Here is a 25,038-nt window from a genome sequence, read left to right as displayed (position 1 = left end):
CAAACAATTAAAATGTAGAACTTCTTATATATCCCACAGTTTCCCTCCAAAAAAAATGTGTTAGAAAACAGAAATGACAGGTTTGCACCAATTCTGGGTAAACCAGAAACTGAAAAAAACTTAAACAAGAAAAACACCTCTACTGGTGAATATGACCCAGGCTTAATATCCACATTTGATGGGAATTCAAATTTCATTAGAAAGATCTTTCAGAGGGAATGGAAAAACTTTTCAAAAATTTCTTACCTAGAAGGCATCTTTGATAATGAATTTACTTGTACATACAGAAAGGGTAAAACCATTAAAAACATTGTGGAGAATAGGTCTCTGGTGAACAACCAGAATTTGTTAACAAAGAAAAAGGCTTATTTAAATGTGGGAGGTGCAAGTATTGTGCTCACCTAAAATGCAGTGAATATATATTCTTGAAAGCTAGAAAAAGAAATTGTACTTGAACACGTTTGCAAACTGTGACACGAAGGGCATTATTTATATTGCCACATGTACGAAATGTGAGTCATTTTATATAGGCAAAAGCGAGAAAGCTTAAGCAAAGGATATATGAGCACTTATATGATATGAAGGTAAAGAAAGACACTAATGCACTTTATAAACACTCACTGAAATGTTGTACTTCAAGTTTTGAGTTTTTTGTACTAGATGTGATACCTGTTAATCCCAGAGGTGGCATGTGGGAAACACAGATAGAATACAGAGAATTGTATTGGCAAGTGATTCTAGATGCTGGAAAAAGTCCAGGACTCAATGAGATGCTTTCCCTTAAACCAGTATTAAAACTAAGAGCTGCAAAATTATAGCTTACCCATTATGTTCATTAAATTGTTAATCATTAAATACTAAATATTTATTTATAATATTTATTTACAATATTTATTAAGCAATATTTATTAACAAAATCAATTTTATCATTATGAATTTATTTATATAAATTTTATCAATTATTTTACTAACATTTTAAGTATTTTTAATTATTGAAACACATGAATTTTATGGACTTGTTATTTATGACTTTATCACTAGATGGAGCCACTACTTTCAGAATGGTTGCTCTCCCATGTTTATGATGATTTTATTTTACCTCACTTATTATCCATTAAGATTTTACATACATCACTATATTCACTATCCAAAGAAAATAACACTGAACTATGACTATTCAGTTATTTAAAAAGTTATTACTTATACACCAATTCATGTTACACAGGATTTTATGTAACTCATGCTGTTTTTCTAAATTAGTTGTACTTATTGAATAATTGAATGATTGTTTTTTTTTGGAGGGAAACTGTGGGATATATAAGAAGTTCTACATTTTAATTGTTTGTATATTGATAAAGTAGACGATGAAAATGTTGTGAAAGCGTTCTATTGTTTTTCTTGTTGCACCTTGTGGATTATACAATAAATCGTTGTTTTCGCATCCAAAGGACTGGATTTATTTGCGCTTGTGGACTGTGACGCTCTTTTTTGGTTTTGGTTTACTTTTGCGCCACTTGCTTCACTTTACATTTTTCATTTGCAGAGATGCCATAAGAGTGTGATAGTGGTCACCAGATTCAAGTAGCCTTCTAGTACCAATGCACATTCTGGGAAATACAACTGGGTAGCAGACAGGCTCAACAGGTATGTTCTATTGCCTCATGAGTGGTCCTTCAGTCAGACACTGGCTCAAGAGATTTGCAGTCACTTGGGAAAGCATTGCTGTGACTTGTTTGCCTCTACCACCAACACGAAGTGAAGTAGCTACTGCACTGCAGTTCCTCTGGATGAAAAGGCAGACAGGGATGCTGTAGTCTGCCAGTGGTCCTCCAGTCTCCTATATTCCTTTCCAGCTCTCCCCCTGATAACCAGGTTTCTCCAGAAGACATCAACTAGCAAGTCTTTGCTGACTCTCCTTTTCTCGATGTTCTTCGTGTTTCACTGTTGCAGTCATTACATTTGGGTAATCTGGTGGCAGGTTGCCCTCAAGTTGTCCTGATTAACAAAGTCTTGGGTCCTGCGTCGGTTGCTGTCCCTTTTTTCATGACGTCAGGTTGTGGGGGGTATAAAACATGCAGCAGATGCCATTTTCATCAGTCTTTCTTGTCGCGCGGTGCCCGAAGCAGAAGCAGTTCGCAAGTGCTGGTCGGCCGACTCCTGAAATTTTCGTTTTCGAGTTTCAGAACTGAAGTCTTCAACCTAAAGCTAAGTACCCCATTGGGGAAACTTTTTCTTGCTCCTTACCGATGTCAGTAAAAGTTAATAATTGTATTACTTGTGGGAAGCAAATACCTCATAAGGATTTTCATTTGTACTGTATTCCTTGCCTAGGCCCTGACCACAACATGCCTTGTTGTCGGTTTTGTGCTAAATTTAACCAATGCACTCTTAAGCATCTGTATATTTTTGCATCTAAATATTTTGGCTCAAGATTTATCTATCCTGATATGTCGTCGGTTAGCAATTAGTTAGTATTACTAAAAGTCAGACAGGAAAAAACAAAAATGATTCTGATTGCTCCAGACTGGTCTCGGCAACACTGGCACCCGCTCCTACGCAGTATGTCACACCTTCCTCCGTGGTACCTGCCTCAGACACCTTACCTAGCAGAACTGTCAAATTCTACATACTCTGCTCCAAACTCTTGAATTTTGCAACATGGCTAATCAACTAATTTCACCAGTTACATCTCTCAGCAAACCTATGATGGATGTCATTTTAGAGGCTAGAAGGCCTAGTACTATAGTACTAGAAAATCTTATGCTGATAAATGGAAAAGATTCTGTGCCTGGAATCAGGCACAAGGAATAAACACAGCAATGCCCAATATTTCTTAGATTCTGCAATATTTAACTGAGATGCTTCACAAGGGCTTATCTTTCTCTTCCATAAAAATCCATGCATCTGCCATTTCAGCTCATTACAACACAGAGCCTCCCCTCTTTTCTCATCCCCTGCTAAAGCAGTATCTCAGAGGGGCCAAAAATTTAAGACCTCCCAGGAGAGCACCAGCTCCTGCATGGGACCTCAATTTTGTGTTGGAAAAGTTCACTCTACCTCCTTTTGAGCCAGCTGCTACTGCAGACATACAATTTTTCTCTTGGAAGACAGCTTTTCTTTTAGCAGTCACTTTAGCTAGAAGGATTTCAGAACTACAGGCTCTCATGACAGTGGAGCCTTTTATTATTTTGTACCCGGACAGGGTAGCGCTCAGGACCAATACATCCTTTATGCCTAAGGTGGTATCTAGTGTGGGTCTTAATCAGACCATTCATCTGTCAACTTTTTCCCAAATCCACAGAACAAGGGGGAGCAGATTCTGCATTCATTGGATGTGCACAGACAGCTAAGATTCTACTTGAACAGGACAAAACCTCTAAGAAAATCTGAGCAACTACTGGTGGCATTTGCTGCAGTGGCAGAGGGAAAGGCTATTTCAAAGCAGACTATTTCAAAATGGATAAGCCATTGTATTCGTTTCTGCTACATGCACCATGGTAAACCTGTCCCCAAGGGGATGAGATCCCATTCCACCAGGGCTGCATCTACTTCTGCAGCCTTTCGCAGAGGGGTTCCTACCAGAGACATTCTAGAAGCTGCTACCTGGAGCTCAGTTCATACATTCACCAAGCATTACCATTTACCTCTCTTCTCTAAATCCAGAGAAGGCTTTGCCACTGCTGTTCTGCAGGGCCTTATAGCTGCTCTTAATGCTGTATAATTCCATCATCCCAACCATAGCTTTGGGATTCTACCCAAATGTAATGACTGCAACAGTGAAACACGAAGAACATAATACAGTTGTGTACACTTACCATAAATGTAGATGTTCGAGGGTATTCACTGTTGCAGTCCTGGTTACCCACCTGCCAGGCCCCTACTTTTCTCTTTTTATACCTCTTCTTTCTGTTACTATGCTCAAAAGCCTTTTTCTTGTATTTGCTTTTATTTGGAGGTATATTTTTTGTGATGTTCTTCGTGCGTCACTGTTGCAGTCATTACATTTGGGTAATCTGCTGGCAGGTTGCCCTCAGTCAGCCTGAATAACAAAATCTTGGGTCCTGCATCGGTTGCTGTCTCTTTTTCCATGACGTCAGGTCGTTAGAGGTATAAAACATGCAGCCGATGCCATTTTAATCCGTCTTTCTTGCCGCGCAGTTCCCAAAACAGAAGCAGTTCGCAAGTGCCGGTCAGCCAACTCCTCAAATTTTCATTTTCGAGTTTCAGAACCGAAGTCTTCAAACTAAAGCTAAGTACCCCGTTGGGGAAACTTTTTCTTGCTCCTTACCGATGTCAGTAAAAGTTAATAATTGTATTACTTGTAAGAAGCAAATACCTCATAAGGATTTTCATTTGTACTGTATTCCTTGCCTAGGCCCTGACCACAACATACCTTGCTGTCGGTTTTGTGCTAAATTTAACCAACGCACTATTAAGCATCTCTATATTTTTGCTTCTAACTATCCGGAAATGTCGTCGGTTAGCAATCCGACTACCGGAATTCACAAAAAACACAAAGAAAAAGACAGAGACAGACCGTTGAGGTCCAAAACTGACAACAAAGCTTCTCCTAAGCCAGTCGCCGGTTCACCCGTACTCAGTAAGGCGCTTTCACAGACCCTGATGCCCGCTACTTTTGATTTGCAGGCCTCTACCAAGACCCATTCAGAGTCTGGTGTGCCGCGAGACACTTCAAGTATTGAACCCGCGGATGTCTCTCCCATAGATGGGTCCGGAGCCGCTGAGCAGGCACCGGTTTCTGTGGGTGTTTTCAGGCCTAAAGATTTGTATATTAAACCGACACCATCATCAAAAACAAGGCCAAAACCAACTTCTATGTCTAAAAAACCAATGCATGGGCTACGTGTTCAGGCCCCTATGCCTAAAAAACAAATGATCAAAATGGCTGAGGATGTAATTACCTTGATCAGGAGTTCCCAACCCCCTCCTGCTAAGAGGCCTAAGAAAGGCACTGATTATGAATCTTCAGATCAGGTTTCCATTTCTTCTGATTCCTCTTCTGATCAGGAATTTTCTGTTCCACCTTATGAGGACTCTGATGCAGAAAAATCCATCCCTTCTGCTTCTCTTCCTGAGGTATTTTCTTTTGGAGAAACTTTGCGTACCTTAAGGGAACATTTTCATTTGGGAGTGTCAGGATTTCTCAGAATCCAAAATGAGGCTTAGGGATTTCATTCTTCTTCCTCAGCATAGGCCTTTGGCTATACCTCCAGTTTTAGACATTGTTGATGATGTTTTCTCAGAATCCAGCATGGCTCCTGATTCCCTGCCTCTGGCTCATAGTAAGCCAGACAGATATTAAAGAGTTCCTGACTCCCAGAAGTTTCTTTTTAAAAACCCTACTGCTGACCCTGAAACAATTTCTCAAGGTCCCAAGGGTGTTAAGGCTTCTACTGCAAAAAATCCTACCCCTTCTGATAGACACTCCAAGGCGCTGGATGGATGGGGTAAGAAGGTTTACACGTCTGCAACCTTGGCAATCAGGGCTTTAAACTGTCAATTTCATATGCTTAAATATCAGCAGTATGTCATGGGCTTACTGGAACATAAAATTATGTTGATTTCTGATTGTGTGGAAAATAAAGAGTTACGGGATTTATTGCATTCAGCTGAACAAGTTGGAAAGCATACTTTGCAATGTGGTTTTGATTCCTTGGAGGCCTCTTGCAGGGCCGCCGTAACTGGATCTGTGATGAGAACACATGCTTAGCTCAAGGAGCAAAATCTGCCTGATCATGTTAAAGCAAAATTGTTGGATGCCCCTTTACAACAGGACAGTCTATTTGGTAATAAGGCAGAAGAAGTTTTGAAAAAGATGGAAGACAAAGCTAAATCTATGCAAACTGTAAAAGATTTCCTACAAGTGCAGGTTCAGTAGGCACTGGCCTACTAAGAATTCGTCCTTTCCAGTATCCAACAGAGCCGCTCAGGTCAAACCCAGACACTCCAAAGGCTCCAGGTTTCAGTCATAAGGAACTTACAGAACGAAACAATGGGGTGCCTCCACCTCTAAGTCTGGAAGTAGCAAGGCAACCCCCTACGGTAAACAGTCTCAGTGACTTTCCTCTGCCATTTCCAAGCACTTATCTTTTGGCAGCCCCTTTGGGGGGAAAACTAGCACTCCATGCACAATCTTGGCATCTAACTACCCATGACAAGTGAGTTATAAATATAGTATCCCAGGGATACAGATTTCATTTCCACACGTTGCCAATTCCAAACGGATGGCCAGATCTGCCTCCAAATCAGTGGGCAGAGGCCCAGAAACAAGTAATGTCCCTCATGGATATGGTTGCTATTCAGTCAGTACCAGAAAAGGAAAAAGGACAAGGTTTTTAATTCAAGACTTTTCCTGGTACCCAGAAAAGGCAAATCATGGCATCCAATTCTGGACTTATCCATTCTAAACACTTTCCTGGATATTCCAAAATTCAAGATGCTGACTCTACAACAGTTACTGCCTATGCTGGCCAAGGATGCCTGGTTGGTAACTCTAGACTTAAAAGAGGCTTACCTGCATATCCCAATCAGGGACTCTTGCAGAAGATACCTCTGCTTCAAAGCAGGCTATTTGTATTACCAGTTCTCTGCACTGCCCTTTGTCTTCTCTACTGCGCCTAGGGTCTTCACAAAGTGCCTGGCACCAGTAATTGCATTTTGCAGACAAAGAAATATTAAAATTTATCCTTATTTGGATGATTGTCTTATCTGGACGATTGTCTAATTCAGGCAGAAAACAAGGACACTCTTCTACAGCATCTGGCATTTGTAAAAAGGCTTCTAACATGCCTAGGGTATACCATAAACGAAAAGAAATCACAACTGGTACCCTCTCAAATAATTACATTCCTGGGTGCAAGCTTGAATACAACTGCCCAGATGGCTTACCTCTCGCCAGACAAACAAATTCAGTTGATGACATACTTCAAACAAGTGGCCACAAAAACCCAGCTGTCTGCAAGACAAATTCTGCAGGCCTTGGGGTTTATGGCTTCCTGCATCCTACTAATTCCATATGCAAGACTGCATATGAGGAAACTTCAATGGTACCTAAAAAACTTATGGAGTCAACATTGTCACAGCCTGGAAACAATGATTTCTATCATTCCTTGCCTGCAACAGCAGTTCCTATGGTGGGTAGAGATCTGTCACCAAAACAAAGGACTGTCATTCATTCCACCCCATACCACCCAAACCCTGACTACAGACGCATCAGATTATGCTTGGGGGGCCCACCTGGCAGGGAGATGCATTCAGGGCAAATGGAGCCCAAATCAAATGCACCTACATATCAACCAGAAAGAAATGTTAGCTGTTCAGAATGCTCTGACAGCCTTCAAGGACATTCTTCCTCCAGGACAACTACTGATAAAAACGAACAACGCCACAGTTATGCTGTACATAAGCAGGGGGGCACCCACTCCTACCCACTTTGCAGACTAGCCATGGCCTTGTGGAACACAGCCTTGACTTACCAAATACATCTACAAGCTCAATTCCTGCCAGGAAAGCAAAATACTCTGGCAGACGAACTAAGCAGAAAACTTATGGACCCACACGAATGGAAAATGGATCCACGAATCTTCAGCATGTTGACACAAAAATGGAGGAGCCAGGACAATGGATCTTTTTGCCTCTCCCCAAAACTATCAGTTGGACAAATTCTGCACAAGAATTCATCAAACAAAGCTAGGAAAGTGGATGCTCTATCCTTCAGCTGGAAAAACCTATCAGTCTATGCCTTTCCCCCTCTGCCTCTGCTCTCCAAGGTTTTACTAAAAGTCAGACAGGAAAAAACGAAAATGATTCTGATTGCTCCAGACTGGTCTGGCCAACACTGGTACCCACTCCCACACAATATGTCACACCTTCTTCCGTGATGCCTGCCTCAGACACCTTATCTACTGTCTCAGCAGAATTATCAAATTCTGCACACTCAGCTCCAAACTCGGAATCTTGCAGTATGGCTAATCAACTAATTTCACCAGTCACATCTCTCAGTTAACCTGTGTTGGATGTCATTTTGGAGGCAAGAAGGCCTAGTACTAGAAAATCCTATGCTGTTAAATGGAAAAGATTCTGTGCCTGGAACCAAGCACAAGGAATAAACACAGCAATGCCCAATATTCCTCAGATTCTGCAATATTTAACTGAGATGCTTCATAAGGGCCTATCTTTTTCTGCTACAAAAATCCATGCCTCTGCCATTTCGGCTCATTACAACACAGAACTTCCTCTCTTTTCTTATCCCCTGCTAAAGCAGTATCTCAGAGGGGCTAAAAATTTGAGACCTCCCAAGAGAGCACCAACTCCTGCATGGGACCTCAACTTTGTGCTGGAAAAACTCCCCCTACCTCCTTTTGAACCAGTTTCTACTGCAGACATAAAATTTCTCTCTTGGAAGACAACTTTTCTTTTAGCAGTCACTTCAGCTAGAAGGATTTCAGAACTACAGGCTCTCATGGCAGTGGAGCCTTTTATTATCTTTTACCCAGACAGGGTGGCCCTCAGGACCAGTCCATCCTTTATACCTAAGGTGGTATCCAGTGTGGCTCTTAATCAGACCATTCATCTGCCAATTTCTTTCCCAAATCCACAGAACAAGGGGGAGCGGATTCTGCATTCACTGGATGTACACAGACAACTAAGATTCTAGTTAAACAGGACAAAATCTCTAAGAAAATATGAGCAATTACTGGTGGCATTTGCTGCAGGGGCAGAGGGAAAGGCTATTTCAAAGCAGACTATTTCAAAATGGATAAGCCATTGTATTCGTTTCTGCTACATGCACCATGGTAAACCTGTCCCCAAGGGGATGAGATCCCATTCCACCAGGGCTGCATCTACTTCTGCAGCTTTTGTCAGAGGAGTTCCTACCAGAGACATTCTAGAAGCTGCTACTTGGAGCTCAGTTCATACGTTCACCAAACATTACCATTTACCTCTCTTCTCTAAATCCAGAGCAGGCTTTGCCACTGCTGTTCTGCAGGGCCTTATAGCTGCTCCTAATGCTGTATAATTCCATCCTCCCAACTGTAGCTTTGGGATTCTATCCAAATGTAATGACTGCAACAGTGAAACACGAAGAAGATAGTACAGTTGTGTACACTTACCATAAATGTAGATGTTCGAGTATATTCACTGTTGCAGCCCGGGTTACCCACCCGCCAGCCCCCTTTGTTCTCTCTTGTTATACCTCTTCTTTCTTTTACTATGCTCAAAAGCCTTTTTGGTGTATTTGCTTTTAGGTGGAGGTATATTTTTTGTGTTCTAAATTACATGTATATATATATATATATATATATATTTTTTTTTTTTTTTTTTTTTTGCTCCCCATTTGGGGGGCACCTGACATCTGGGGCAAGGAAAACTGATTAAAATGACACTGGCTGCATGTTTTATACCCCTGATGACCTGACGTCATGGAAGAAGAGAGAGCAACCGACGCAGTACCCAAGACTTTGTTATTCAGGCCGATTGAGAGCTACCTGCCAGCAGATTACCCCATGACTGCAACAGTGAATACACTCAAACATCTACATTTATGGTAAGCGTACACATCTGTACTTTCTAAATTACATGTATATATATATATATATATATATATATATATATATATATATATATATATTGCTCCTCATTTGAGGGGCACCTGACATCTGGGGCAAGAAAAACTGCTGAAAATGGCATCGGCTGCATGTTTTATGGCATCATGGAAGAAGGGACAGCAACCGACGCAGGACCCAAGACTATGTTAATCAGGCCGACTGAGGGCAACCTGCCAGCAGATTACCCAAATGTAATGACTGCAACAGTGAATACGCTCGAACATCTACACTTATGGTAAGTGTACACAACTGTACTTTTTGGCTAGGACAGATTTATTTTCCCTTGCCTGCTAAGGCCTTAGCTGAGGAAACACCCCTCAGAAAAGAAGCTGCTATAAAGAGTATCTAGATGTTATCTTTCTTTGTGCAGCTCTGCTGTTTTCTAGTGCAAGACATCTATAGAAGTCAGACTGAAGCACCACTTAACTACTGTAGTCCATTTATTTTGCGTTTTTCAGTGGTGTTTCTGCTGACAGTAAGTTCAAGTTCACTCTAAGTATGATCAGTAATATTGCAAAAAATATTGAAGCAAATGTCCCTGGCAGACTCTGGAAATTCAACAGGAAACAAAAGAGAACCAGTGTTGAGTAAATAACAGTATCCCCTGTTGAGATTTCACTCCAAGCAGATGGAATATCTTGAATGAACTGTTCCAATAAAGAATAAAAAATACAAATTGGCGCCAAAACACCAATTTTTAAACTGAGCTGATATACAGATTCTTAATACAATGACTGTTCAGTCCCAAGATAAACGTGCTGAAAAATTTTTCAACACGTTTATCTTGGGACTGAACAGTCATTGTATTAAGAATCTGTATATCAGCTCAGTTTAAAAATTGGTGTTTTGGCGCCAATTTGTATTTTTTATTCTTTATTGGAACAGTTCATTCAAGATATTCCATTTGCTTGGAGTGAAATCTCAACAGGGGATACTGTTATTTACTCAACAATGATCAGTAATATGTTTTCATTTGCTGTCTTAAAAATGTATGGCAGAGGCTGCCGTACTGATGTGATTTTCTTTTCAGGCCACATGGTCTTCCCTTTACATCTTCTCAAAATACTTTGCTTCAGTGCATGATATTTTACGACTGTTTTCAGTGGTACTTCACACAACTACGTATATGTTCTTCGTTTTTCACTGTTGTAGTCATCACACTTGGCTTATCTGCCTGCAGGTAGCCCTCAGTTGGCCCGAATACCAGAGTCTTGTGATTTCTGTGTCGGATGCTGTTGCCTCTTCCATGATGTCAGATCGTCAGGGGTATAAAACATGCAGCCATTGCCATTACATCAGCTTTTCTGGCCACGAGGGAGCCCGAAGCAGAAGCAGTTCGCAAGTGCCGGTTGGCCACTTCCTGAAATTTTTGTTTTTTAAGTTTCAAACCTGAAGTCTTCTAAGTACCCCGTTGGGGATCTCTTTTTTCTTGCACTAACCGATGTCAGAAAAAGTTAACAATTGTCTTGCCTGTGGAAAGCAAATACTTCACAAAGATTTTCATTCTTACTGCGTCACCTGTTTAGGCCCAGATCACGATGTCCCTCGCTGTCGGTTTTGTGCCTTGTTAAACGCCCAAACTATTCATCATTAGGCTATTTTTGTCACTAAATTCTTTTGCTCTCATTCACCGTATTCCGAAATGGCTTCGATAAGCCATCCGACTACCGATCTTCCAAAAATTCGCAAGGATAAAGACAGAGACAGACCGCATAGGTCCAAAACTGCTGACAACGCTTCTGTTAAACAAGTCGCCAGTCCGCCGGTACTCAGTGAGGTGCTTTCGTAGCCCCTGTTACCTACTTCTACAGATTCAAAGGCCTCTACTGAGACCCATTTGGAGTCTTTTATGGCACGAGATGCTTCTTCAACTATGGAACCTGCGGATGTTTCTACCCTGGATGGGTTCGGAGCTGCTGTGCAGGCACCGGTTTCTGAGGGTGTATTCAGACCTTCCGTTGTTCGTATTAAACCAACTACTTCGTTAATGACTAAGACTACCGAATTTCTCAGGCCCAGAGTTCGCACTATGCCTAGGAAACCGAAGACCAAAGCACATTCTCAAGCTCCCATGACACAGAAACAAATGCTTAGAATGGCTAAAGACCTTATTACTTAAATTAGGGGAAGCCAGCCTTCCTCCTCTAAAAGGCAAACAGTTGATTTTCCTTCTGATTCTACAGACCATGAGTCCATTGACTCTAACCCCTGTGACTACCAGGACATACCAGTATCTACCTATGAGGACTCAGATGCAGAGGATTCCATTCCCTTTGTCCCCCCCCCCCCCCCGAGGACTTTTCTTTCTGTGAAATCTTGCCTATCCTAAGAGAGCAATGTGAAGTTGTTCAATATCACCGTTTGTTCTTTACACGTGGGTTCGAAACCGATCCATTGGCTCCGAGTCGGCCGCTTTCCAAGCTCAAGATCTTTGAGTTAGCTCAAGGCGCAATCCCTATCCCATGATGCTCTCCTACCAACCCCAGATCTAGTTTGCCACTGCAATGGATCGCATGATCTTCGGAGGAAGCTTGGGCCAGTAATCTTTATTATATTTAAAACATTTAAAAATTTCTTATTAGACTATTAGGGATCTGATATTTGTGAGACTTCACATATTTCTTCTATTTGTTGTTTAGTGAGTGGATTGAAAGTTATATTTTTGTCTTCTAATTCAGAGTGGTTGCTCCTAGGCCTTTAACCTTTCTTGAGTTGCATTTACTTAACAGGGCTCTGTCAAATTTAATTCCCTCTCCCCTTATATTTCTTAGAATTAGTGTATTTGAACGTTTTTGTGTCGCATTTTTCTTATAGACATTGCATTTCAGGGATCTGAACTTTCTAAGGAGTTTTGTGGTTTCAATTTTATGATATTGTTATCAGGGATCTGATATTTGTGTGTAATTGTTATAATGTCGGAGAAACAAAAATCTGGTTTTAAAAGGTGTGACTGTGGACAAAAGATGTCCATCACTGATAATCATGTTTCTTGTGTGTACTGCCTGGGTCCACTACATTTACAAGAAGATTGCTCTATCTGCCATTCCTTTAGTGCAGGGTTTTATTAGAGAGGCGAAGGAAATTGGTCAATAGAGGGCTGTTGAAGCCAGATTTCCAAGAAGCATTAGACAAGACTGACCAGACCTCCAAGTCCTCGAAAGGGTCGAAGTCATTTAAGGTGTCATCGGAGCACAAGTCTTCTGTTCTGAGCACCTGTGGGAAGACTCTGTCGCCGGCTCCACAGCCTTCAGAACTGTGCACCGAGATCTTACCTCAGAGCCAAGTCATTGTGGTGGAGCTGGTGTCTGAGGTTTTAAAGTCCCCGATCGTTAAGTCGGTGGCTTCTTCGGCTCCTTCGACCCGTTCTTCTGGTACCCTTTCCGACATCGATGTGGACCGCGTGGTGCATAGACTTTTGGTGAACCCGGCCCTGGCCAAATTGCTTTTATCTTCGACCCAGTTGGCTTCGAAGCCTACGACCCCCCCCCCACCATGATTTCTGCTCCTCCTCCGAGGCCAGTTGAGCCTTCGGATCCGGAAAGAGAGGAGCCGATAGTGGTGGAACCCTCGGAGCAGAGGTCTGTTACTGTGCCCTCGGCCCCATCGACCTTGACTTCTTCTGTTCCGATCGAAGAGTCTCAGAGCCGACACTCTGTCGCTGGTTCCGGGGGAGAGAGTTGAACTGATGCTTCGGTTCTGACTCTCCCTCTCTGGGCTTCGGCGCAGATGAGCTCGGTTCTGTCCTCTGGTTCGGAGCCGGTGGTCTTGGCCCCTGGGAGGTTGCCGTCTTCTTCGGAACCAGTGGACTCCTTGGGTCAGGAAACCGGTGCCTTCGATGCCATGAGGAGGGTCATGTCTGCGAAGACCCTTATCTCTTCAGATCTTTCCTCTTCCTCCCCTAAAGGGCCGCATTTTGTCCCTACACCACAGGTTCCCACCAAGCGTAGAGACCCAGAGCCTCAGGTAACCCCATTGGGTGACCCCTGCTTGACTGAGACTTCACCAGACAGCCCCCACTGATGAAGTCCTCAGAAAAAGACTGCGTAAGAGGAGGCATTTAGATTCCCCTCAGAAATCCTTAACATCAGACACGGACTTAGAGGAATCAGAAGGGTCCCCACAGTCCTCCTCTGAGGATGTCTCATTTGCAGACATCCTGGAAATATTAAGGCAGAGGGGTGACTGGCAGTCCCTTACCCCTACTGAGGATGAGTCATTGCTCCTGAAGGCCTTTGGGTCTCAACCTTCCACCTCCTGGGTTACTCCGCCCTTTGACGAATTAATGGACTTGGTCAGTTGAAGGGCATGGGAGTCTCCTGATTCCATGGAACCGGTCCCTCGGAGGCCCAACAAATTTATCACCTCCCCTCAAGACAGGTCTTTTCTTACAAAAGGAGTCCCCATTGATGCCATGGTGGTAGCGGCGGCCACCAAGAAAGAGATGTCAGAAACCTCCTCTTCTGTTCATCCTCCTAATAAAGACTCTGGGACTATGGGCAGACACGGGAAACAAATTAGTTCTGCGACATTTGCAATGAGATCGCTCAACTATTTGACCCACTTTACTCGTCTTCAATGAGATCTCCTCAAAGAGCTTGGAGATGCTCTACAGGGCAAAACAGATGATGCTGTTTCAGAGAAAGTAACGGCACCGCTTAATACCCTTAATTCTATTGTGAACTTGTCCATGCTGCTTATTTCTTATGCAACTGATGAATCGAGCCAGGCAGCAGGTTCAAAGATAGCTGTGCGGAGACAATCCTGGATACGCTTATGCTCCTTTGCGGAAGCCTTCATGTCTTCCTTTGTTAATACCCCATTTGATGGCTCTTCCTTGTTTGGGCCTAAAGTCAAGGAGACACTCACTAGGTGTGAGCAGGAAGGAAAGACTCTATCTGCTGTAGGAGTCCGTTTTTCCACCCCCACTAGACCATACCCCAAAGGGCAGAAAGGTGGAAAAATGTGGTTCCAAAGTTCCCAAGGAGCTTTCCAGAACACACGTAGTGAACCCCCCTCCAGGGGCAGAGGAGGGGGGTATAATGGCAGATGCCGCCCAGGCAGCAGAGGGGTACCGCAGAACCAGGGTGGCAGGGAGCAGTTCCTTGGCAAGCCCTATTAGCGCTCCTGAGAGGAGGCCCGACCGTCCTGCTCTGGAGGCAGTCGGGGGTCACTTAGCTTTATACCCAGATGCCTGGCTAGGAATTACATCAGATTCTTGGGTAAAAAGCATAATTACCAGAGGTTACATCATTCCCTTTTCAGAATCCCCTTCCATTCGTACAAGAATCCCAGACGTTCCACCCAGTCTGTGGAATCTAGCAACCATAGAAATTCAAAGGCTGCTAGAAAAAAAGAGTCATCCAGCCAGTCCTGGCAGACCAGATAGGATCCAGAACTTACTCCAGGTTCTTTTTAGTTCCAAAGAAAACAGGGGACTGGAGGTCCATCTTAGAACTCTGCAAACTAAATACCTTTGTCAAAAAGGAAAAGTTCCGGATGGTCACGCTTCAATCGATACTTCCGTTTCTTGAAACGGGCGATTGGATGTGCTGTATAGATCTCCAGGATGCATACTACCACATCAAAACGGCCAGGCCATCCAGAGATCACTTGCGTTTCCGGCTGGGGGCCAGTCACTACTAATTCTGAGCTCTGTCCTTTGGTCTCACCACAGCCCCCAGAGTGTTCACCAAATGTATGGCAGTGGTCACGGCTCACCTGAGATGTTTAGGATTCCGGGTTTCCATATCTCGACAACTGGCTCCTCACCGCCACCACCAGGCATCAACTAATTTGTGCCAGAGATTACACTATCAACGTGTGTTCCAGGTTGGGCATAACCTTAAATTTTGAAAAATCTGCTTTATTGCTGTTGCAGCATATTTCCTTTATAGGAGCAGATCTAGACACCACCACCTCCCTGGTCAGATTGCCTCTAGAAAGAGTAATATCTTGGCAAAGCCCAAGTGTCCCAGTTGTTACTGGAAAGGAGAGTTCTGGCATTCCAGGTCCTGAAGCTGCTAGGCACCATGGCAGCTACACTTATAGCGGTTCCTCTGGGAGGAATGCACACGAGGATACCCCAATGGCTACTATTCACACAGTGGTCTTATCAACAGCTCCCAGTGTCACACAAGATTATTCTGACAAATGCTTGCAAAAAGGACCTTCTCTGGTGGTTGAACAGCCACCAAATTACTGTAGGTCACCCATTTATACTTCCCCCTCCCACAGCCACAGCCACAGTGATCATGGATGCTTCCCTGATAGGGTGGGGGGAGCTATTTCAGGGAAGAACTGTCCAAGGCACTTGGTCAGACATGGAATCTCATTTGCACATCAGTGTCTTAGAGTTGAGAGCGATGTTTCTAGTGTTGCAACACTTTCACAACTCTCTACCTCGAGAGACGATTGCAATGCAGACAGACAACATGTTGGTAGTCTGGTACATCAACAAGCAAGGGGGAACCAAGTCTTACCCCTTATGCCGAGAGGCCCTGAGACTTTGGCAGTGGGCTGTATCTACCCGGCGCTTTCTGAAAGCAATGCACATACCCGGGTCATCCAACGTGATAGCGGACAAACTGAGCAGAGCCATTCTGTTGCCCCATGAGTGGTCCCTCAAAGAATGAGTGGCAGAAAGGATATTCCGCGAATGGGGCCAGCCTTGCTGTGACCTTTTTGCATCCCCGCTGAATGCAAAATGCAGAAGCTACTTCCCCTTGTACCCCCCCCCCCCACCAGGGGACAGCCCAAGGGACTCACTTGTACACAATTGGCCCTCAGGTCTCCTATATGCCTTCCCTCCAATTCCTCTGATTCCCAGATTCTTACAGAAAGCCAAAAGCCTGGGAAGGACTATTATTCTAATAGCCCCATCTTGGCCTCAGCAGATATGGTTCCCCTTCCTACAGCAATACCAAGTGTAAGAACCTTGGGTTCTGGACCCAGTGCCAGACCTTCTGACTCATTCGTCGGGAATTCTTCACCCCTGTCTTGTCTCCCTCAAACTGACAGCTTGGCTGCTCCACTTCCCAACCTAGCCCGGTCACATGATTTGTCTCCAGCGGTTCAACATATTTTAGTTTCCTGTAACAGAGTCTCCACCAGGAAACTTTATAATAACAAATGGAGGCGATTTATTCATTGGGCTTCTCAGCATTGTATTGATCCCTGTATCGCCCCTATTCACAGTATTCTGGAATTCTTGACTTCGCTCTTTCACAATGGTGCTGCAGCTTCTAAATAAGGGTTCAATTAGCTGCCATATCTAACTTCCATGTGGGATGCAGTGGCTCAAGCATTATGTCCCACAGATTATGTAAAGCCTTTTTGAAAGGGACTCATCACCTTAGGCCACCTATCAGACATCCTGTTACTCCCTGGAATCTGAATTTGGTGCTGTCTCAACTTATTCTTCCACCTTTTGAGCTTGCATATTCTTGTCCTTTGAAGTTCCTTTCTTGGAAGACAATTTTCCTAGTGGGTATTACTTTGTCTCGTAGAGTTTCTGAACTGCAAGCACTTTCTATCAGGCCCCCATATCTAGTCTTTCACCCCGACAGAGTGTCTTTAAGAACAAATCCTACCTTTCTTCGTAAGGTCTGCTCCGAGGCAAATTTGAACCAGTCTATTGACCTTCCTACTTTTTTCAGACATCATACTAGTAGAATGGAGTACATGTTCCATAAGCGTGATGTTCACAGACAATTGAGGTTTTACTTAGAACAAAAGAATTTAGGAAATCTGATCAACTACTCATTTCCTATGCAGACAATAAGAAAGGTTTGTCGGTATCCAAAGTTACATTGTCCAGATGGATTGCTAATTGTATAAAATTTGCATATTCTTCAGCTAAACAACCTTTAGAACGTGAAGTGAAAGCTCATTCTACCAGGGCTGTTTCCACATCTTTAGCCCACACAGCCCGTCTACCTTTGGACACCATTTGTGCGCTGCTACTTGGTCCAAACCTCATACGTTTATCACTCATTACAAAATGGACAGGGCCTCCAGGGACTGGGCTTCCTTTGGTTCCACCGTTCTCGGGAATATACTCCCGTTAGCCACCCCTGATTAGGATGTTTGGGACCCTACCCATGTGTAAAGAACAAACGGTGAGATTGAACAACTTCACATAAAGAAGTTATGTTCTTACCATAATGTTCCATGTGAGTTGTTCATCTTGCCTTTGTTCTTACACTCCCTCCCACCTTCCCCCTCCAGGTTATGAAGAACAGGTATGACTGGTGGTCTGGTTGGTCTTGCTGATGTCCTTATTTCCAACCAGATTATTGTTTAGCTATTGTAAATAGTTATGTACTTTGTACATTGTTTATAATTTGTTGCTTAGTGTGTGTTTTTCTTGCTGGTTCAGCAAACTAGATCTGGGGTTGGTAGGAGAGCATCATGGGATAGGGACTGTGCCTTGAGCTAACTCAAAGATCTTGAGCTTGGAAAGCGGCCGACTCAGAGCCAATGGATAGGCTCCGAACCCACATGTAAAGAACAAAGGTGAGATGAACAACTCACATGGAACTTTATGGTAAGAACATAACTTTTTTTTTCCGCTGGGAATGCCAAGATTACCCACAGTCCAAAAAGAGACTCGGAATTTTTAGACTTGCCTCAGCATAGGCCTCTAGCTAATACCCCCTGTCCTAGATGATGTCTTCATGGAATCCAGTCTTACCCCTGATACTTTACCACCAGCTCCTAGAAAGTCTGACAGGTACTACAGAGTACCTGACTCTCCCAAATTTCTCTTTAAAAATCCCACTGCGGATCCAGAGACCACTTCCCAGGGACCTAAAGGTATTAAGGCTACTACAGCCAAAAACCGTACCCCTTCGGACAGGGATTCTAGGGCTTTAGACAGATGGGGTAAGAAGGTATATACCTCTTCAACTCTTGCCATCAGGGCTTTACATTTCCAGTTTCACATGTTGAAGTACCAGCAGCATATTATGGAACTAATTAAACAAAAAATGTTGATTCCTGATTGTGCAAAAAATAAAGACTTACAAGAGTTAATGCATTCAGCAAACCAAGTTGGTAAACATACTTTGCAGTGTGGTTTTGATAACTTAGAAGCATCTTGCAGGGCTGCTGTCACTGGGTCTTTTCTGAGAAGGCATGCGTGGCTGAAGGAACAAATCTTGCCAGACCATGTCAAAGCAAAATTACTAGATGCTACATTAAACAAAGAATGTTTGTTTGGCGCAGAAGCAGAAGTTGTTCTTAAAAAGATGGAGGAAAAAGCTAAATCTATACAAACTGTTAAAGATTTCTTACAGGTACAGCCACCTAGATTCAGTAGGCATTGGCCTTCAAGAAACTAGTCCTTTCCAGTCCCTTCCAGACCTTCTCAGTCTAAACCCAGGGGCAACAGACCACAAAGACCTACAATCTCAGGGTATGCACAGATCTAAACAATGGAGTGCTCCCTCCTCAAAAACAAGGAGTGGTAAGCCACCCCCTTATGGAAAAAGTTCACAATGACTTGTCCTTCATCCTTCCCAGCCATGCCAAAGTACTTGCACCCCTAGGAGGAAAACTCGCCCTGCATGCAAAAAACGGAGTATATTACTCAGGCCTGATGGGTCTTAAACATTATATCCCAGGGATACAGATTCTACTTCCACTCACTGCCAACCCCAAGCGGATTGCCAGACCTTCCTCCAAACCAGTGGGCAGAGGCCAAAATCAAGTACTTTCTCTTCTCAGTATCAGGGCCACTCAACCTTTCCCAACAGAGCAAAGGGGACAGGGTTTCTACTCCAGACTGTTCCTGGTGCCCAGAAAAGAGAACTCTTGGCACCCTATTCTGGATCTGTCAACTCTCAACACCTTCCTGGTGGTACAGAAATTCAAAATGCTTACACTCCAGCAGCTGCTTCCTATGCAAGCCAAGGACTCCTGGCTAGTCACCCTAGACTTAAAATAAGCTTATCTGCACATCCCCATAAGAGAATCTTGCAGGACCTATCTGCGTTTCAGGGCAGGCTCTATGCACTATCAGTTCTCTGCATTTCCCTTTGGTTTATCTACTACGCCCAGGGTATTCACAAAGTGCCTGGCTCCAGCCATTGCATACTGCAGGCAGAGAAATATTAAAATTTGCCCATACTTGGACGATTGCCTGATTCAGGCAGACAGTCAGGAATTGCTACTTCAGCACCTGATGTTTGTAAAAAGACTCCTAACTTCTCTGGGGTATAGCATAAAGAAATCACATCTGGTGCCCAGCCAAAAAGATTGTATTCCTGGGAGCAAGCTTGAACACAACTTCCCAGATGGAATTCCTCATTCCAGAAAAGCAGGTTTATTTGACAAATTACTTCAAACTACTGGCCACCCAAACCCAGCTATATGCAAGAAAAATACTGCAAGCCCTAGGGTTCATGGCCTCATGCATTCTACTAATTCGATATGCAAGACTGCATATGAGGAAACTTCAATGGTACTTAAGTCTCTGGTGTCAACATTCTCGGGACCTGGAAACAGTGATTCCTATCATTCCTTGCTTAAGGGCAGAGTTCCTTTGATGGGCAGAGGCTTACAACCACAACAAGGGACTACCTTTCACTCAACCTCTTTGCCGCCCAAACCCTGAGAACAGACGCATCAGACTATGCATGGGGGGCTCACATGGCAGGCAAATGCATTCAAGGCAAATGGAGCCCAGGACAAATTCACCCGCATATCAATCAAAAAGAAATGTTAGCTGTACAGAATGCACTGACAGCCTTCAAATACCTTTAACCTGTCAGGACAACTCTTGATAAGACAGGCAACACCACAGTTATGTGGTACATAAGCAGGGAGAGAACTCATTCCTACCCACTCTGCAAGTTAGCCATGGCTCTGTGGAACACAGCCTTGAGCTATCAAGTGCACTTGCAAGCTCAATTCCTGGCAGAGAAACAAAATTCACTGGCAGACTATTTAAGCAGAAATCTAATGGACCCACACGAATGGAAGCTGGAACCCAACTCATTCAAACTTCTAATGCAGAAGTGGACCTCTTTGCCCCCCCCCCCCCCCAAATCATCAACCGAGCAAATTTTGCACCAGAATTCCCCACGGCCAAGCATGGAAAGTGGATGCCCTATCCTTTACATGGGAAAACCTCTCAATCTCTGACTTTCCCCCTCTGCCCCTCCTTTCAAAAGTACTACTCAAGATCAAACAGGACAGACCAAGGACAATCCTTATTGCACCAGACTGGCCACGCCAGCACTGGTACCCACTCCTATGCAGTCTGACAGCAGTGCCACCCTGGCACCTACATCAGACCCCCCCAACTCTGCTGTCCCAGCAGGAAGGACAGATTTTGCATCCTCAGCTGCAAACCCTGAACCTGGCAGCCTGGCTTATTCCCTGAATGCATCACCAGCAACCCTCAGCAAACAGGTGCTGGATGTTGTCCTTGAGGCCAGGAGGCCTAATACTAGGAAATCCTATTCAGAAAAGTGAAAAAGATACTGTTCTTAGAGCCAGTCTCAAGGGAAGGACACAGCCATGCCCACCTTACCTCAAATCCTAGATTATCTAGCAGAGCTGCTCCACAAAGGCCATCCTTCTCATCAATTAAGATTCATGCCTCTGCCATCTCAGCTCATTACAATACTGAGCCACCCCTCTTCTCTCAACCCTTTGATTGAACAGTTCCTTAGAGCAGCTAACAATTTAAGACCCCCCTAGGAGAGCTTCCACTCCTGCCTGGGACCTTAACTTTGTACTAGAGAAGCTCACGCTCACCCCATTTGAGCCTGCTGCTACAGCAGAGTTAAAATTCCTCTCTTGGAAAACAGCCTTACTTCTAGCCATCACTTCAGCAAGAAGAGTGTCTGAGTTACAGGCCTTTATGGCTGTGGAACCCTTCATTATCTTCCATGCGGACAGGGTTTCCCTCAGGACTAACCCATCATTTATGCCCAAGGTGGTATCCAGTGTGGCTTTAAACCAATCTATCCATTTACCAACCTTTTATCCTAATTCTCAGAATAAAGGGATAAGGATTCTGCACTCCTTGGACGTGCAGAGACAGCTTAGGTTCTACCTTGACAGGACTAAACCTTTCAGCTGCTGGTCAGCTTTGCTACAGGGGCAGAGGGCAAGGCCATTTCGAAACAAACTATTTCTAAATGGATAGCACACTGCATCCATTTCTGCTGCAAACACCCTGGAAAACCTACCCCACAGGGGATCGGACCTCATTCCTCTAGGGCAACCTCAACCTCTACAGCATTTCTCAGGAGAGTCCCTACCAGGGGCATCCTGGAAGCTGCAACCTGGAGTTCTGTATACACCTTCACAAGCATTATCACTTGCCTATCTTTTCTAAATCCAGAGCTGGATTTGCCACAGCAGTCTTACAAGGCCTGCTAGCCAGCCCTAATACTTCTTGACTGCCTCCACCCTTCCTCAGCTTTGGGAATCGACCCAAGTGTGATGACTGCAACAGTGAAACACGAAGAACATAGTACAGTTGTGTACACGTACCATAAATGTAGTTGTTCGAGTGTATTCACTGTTGCAGTCCTGGTTACCCCCCCTCCAGCCCCCTGTCTTTTCTATACTTTCTACCTATCCTCTTTTTTGGCCATATCTTATGGCACTGGTATTTACTTTTTACTGGAGGTGTTCCACACCATGTGATTGCTTCCTATTTTGGGGGCTCCTGACATCTGGGGCAAGAAAAACTGATGTAATGGCGTCGGCTGCATGTTTTATACCCCTGATGATCTGACGTCATGGAAGAGGCGACAGCATCCAGCGCAGAAATCCCAAGACTCTGGTATTCGGGCCGACTGAGGGCTACCTGCAGGCAGATAACCCAAGTGTGATGACTGCAACAGTGAATACACTTGAACATCTACATTTATGGTAAGTGTACACAAGTGTAGTTTTCCTCTAGTGAATTGTCTGAACAATAAGAAATCAAATTTATTACTAGAAGTATTTCCATGTAGGTAAAATGTAATATCTGGAGCTGTTAAATGAGTCATAGTATAATGTTTCTGGATTTTAATAAAGTTGTGCTGATTAAAATAACAAGTTTCAAACTATTTACCTTACAGGTCGAAGGTGAAGGCTGGACAGAAGAACTTAACTGGGAAGAGGATGTAAACAGCTGGTAAAATTTCCAGCAAAGTTCCTACCCTAAGCCATTAAGAGACTTGTTAATGCAACAAGATAAAATGTGCAAATATCTCATATGCAGTAAACATTTTTCACAATCACCTTACGGTTGCTGCTTTATAAACAGGTTAAAGTCCCTTACTTTTGCAAACTTAATGTGGGCCAGAAAAAAAAAATCAAGATTTTTATCATTAGAAAGCATAATTAAAAATACAAGTTCTATTAAATATGTTTTATATGTTCAGTTGTATGTGCCATGTTAGTAGCTGATAAGGGCTTTTAAATTTCTTTTTAATAAGTGGTGTTTCATTTACATGTTATGCTGACCCTTTAAGCCTCTTTCTTTTTCATGTTTCATATTGACCCTTCTCTGTTCAGGACACAGTCCCAGCACTTAAATTGTAATGTACAGAGTACAGAAATTTCAGAATCCTAAAATGTTTTGTATGCTGCTTCCTGTAGTTCACGTTTCAATTCCTTCAGCCTCCTTTTGCCTTCTTAGTAACGCTGAGCAAGTCTTTTAACCAAACAGTGCTGTGGGGCAGTAGGGAAAATTGACTAGGGCTTCTAAACGGTCTCCTGGATCAGTAATTACCTATGATATTATGAAGCTATGCTGTCATTGACTCTGCGGCAATGTAAACTTGTCAGAAAAATAGATTGTGATTAAGCTGACCTTTTATGGCTCCAAGAGGAACACAGTAAGTGCATTAAATCTGCAGTTTGAAAAGTCATGTTAAACACACAGTCCACAGCATGTAACATTGACAGCTAAAAAGAAGCATCAGTCCAGTTAAAGTTAAAGATTGTGCGGCTCTAAATTTGTTGAGTAAGTCCTGCAGCCACCACACTTCATTGCAGAATTGGTATACTCAGGGTTGTACTGCTTGTGTGTTTTAACTGGAAAATTAGGTATCCTCTTTTCTCTAAGCTTTGTGACCTTGGAATGAACATACTAAACTATAGTGGCCTAGGAATGCTGAAGTTTTGATATATTTCTTTGATTTATGCATTTTTATGTGCCCCCCCCTTCTCTCTCTCTCTCTAATATGTTGACCTTTTTGAGATAATGTGGTCGGTCTTGATTTTCAGACGTAAGTGAATTTTGATTGTGATATTAGCCACCCTTTATTAAGATTTAACCTTTTCTGACTAATGTATATTGGTCTGCCATATTGGGCTCAGATTAACTGCCTTGTCTGCATTCCCCTTCTGTCATGTGACCCATCCTGTCATGGCCTTGTCTTGGCAATGGTACTTGAATATAACAGGAGTAACCCGCTGCTCTGCAGTCATTTAGAACCTTTCTCTTCTCTTATTGACAGCCAGAGGTCATTTGCGTGCATAGTTATGATGGAATGCAAACACACACCATATTCCTTCCATTTGTTAGCAGTGTATGATAGTCGGTCAGCTAGTAATACCAGCACCAAGGCAGGTGATTTGTCAAATCTATGGTCAGCGTCTTTCTTCCCTTCTCCTAAACAAATAGTACAGCAAAACCAGTCACATTTGATACCTCAGCCTTCTCTTTCCCTAGGCTTTCTCCTTCTAATTTCATTTCATATTTAAAGTCATATTGTCTTAGAATGATAACTGTACAGTTTGACTTTGTAAAATGCCAAATTATATATTTATTTCAAAATGTTCACACGGAGCTAAAATAAATTGTTGACTGTCTCAAGAACAAATGTTTTGCAGGATATAAAAATGGATACATCATTTCTAAAAAAAAATCTATTAGTTTGTAAACTATATGGCTTTATATTGTTTAATTGTTGTGTTGTGCTATTGGTTCACACTAGTCATGGGTTTTCATTGATTATTTTGTTTCATTGGTTCATATTTTAGCATCTGTACGAGAAGTGAATTTTAATTGATGACACTTTATTGAATGTTGAAACCGTGTGATTTGGCATTTGTGTTAGTTTTGTATTTATCAGGCAGTTGCATTAATCTGAGAAAATCACCATACATGGCCTGTGGAATTCAGATGGCACATCACATAAAGTTGCAGAGAAAGTTAACAATGAAATGTAGCATAGCATGAAGAGAAAGCACAATTGCTAAAATACTTAGCAAGTAAGTCTCAGCCGTTTAAGTTCTATATAATTTCTGACTACCATGTTGTTTTGCATCACAGTATAACCAAGGTGATATTTGTGTCTAAAATCTTTCCGCTCTTTCTACAGTATCATTCGAAGCTCTTCCAAGTAACATAGTATTGCAGGCTTTAAAATAATGTATATAATATATAAATAAA

At 43.0% G+C, this 25,038-nt stretch overlaps 1 protein-coding gene across 3 annotated transcripts in view; it reads left to right on the top strand.

The window, feature by feature from the left end:
* Positions 1 to 24,466, top strand: part of SCYL3 (SCY1 like pseudokinase 3) — a 614,991-nt gene extending 590,525 nt beyond the window's left edge. For all 3 annotated transcript variants that reach the window (XM_044085269.1, XM_044085268.1, XM_044085267.1), the window contains exon 13: positions 22,715 to 24,466. In XM_044085269.1, coding sequence (XP_043941204.1) covers positions 22,715 to 22,774 — 60 coding nt within the window. In that variant the 3' untranslated portion in view covers positions 22,775 to 24,466. The remainder of the gene's footprint in view (positions 1 to 22,714) is intronic.
* Positions 24,467 to 25,038: the final 572 nt, after the last annotated feature.

The sequence above is a fragment of the Protopterus annectens genome, chromosome 10.part0 (assembly GCF_019279795.1).
Source record: "Protopterus annectens isolate FY-2018-M chromosome 10.part0, PAN1.0, whole genome shotgun sequence".
NCBI classification, from domain to species: Eukaryota; Metazoa; Chordata; order Ceratodontiformes; family Protopteridae; genus Protopterus; species Protopterus annectens.
This window is presented reverse-complemented; position numbering and strand designations above follow the sequence as displayed.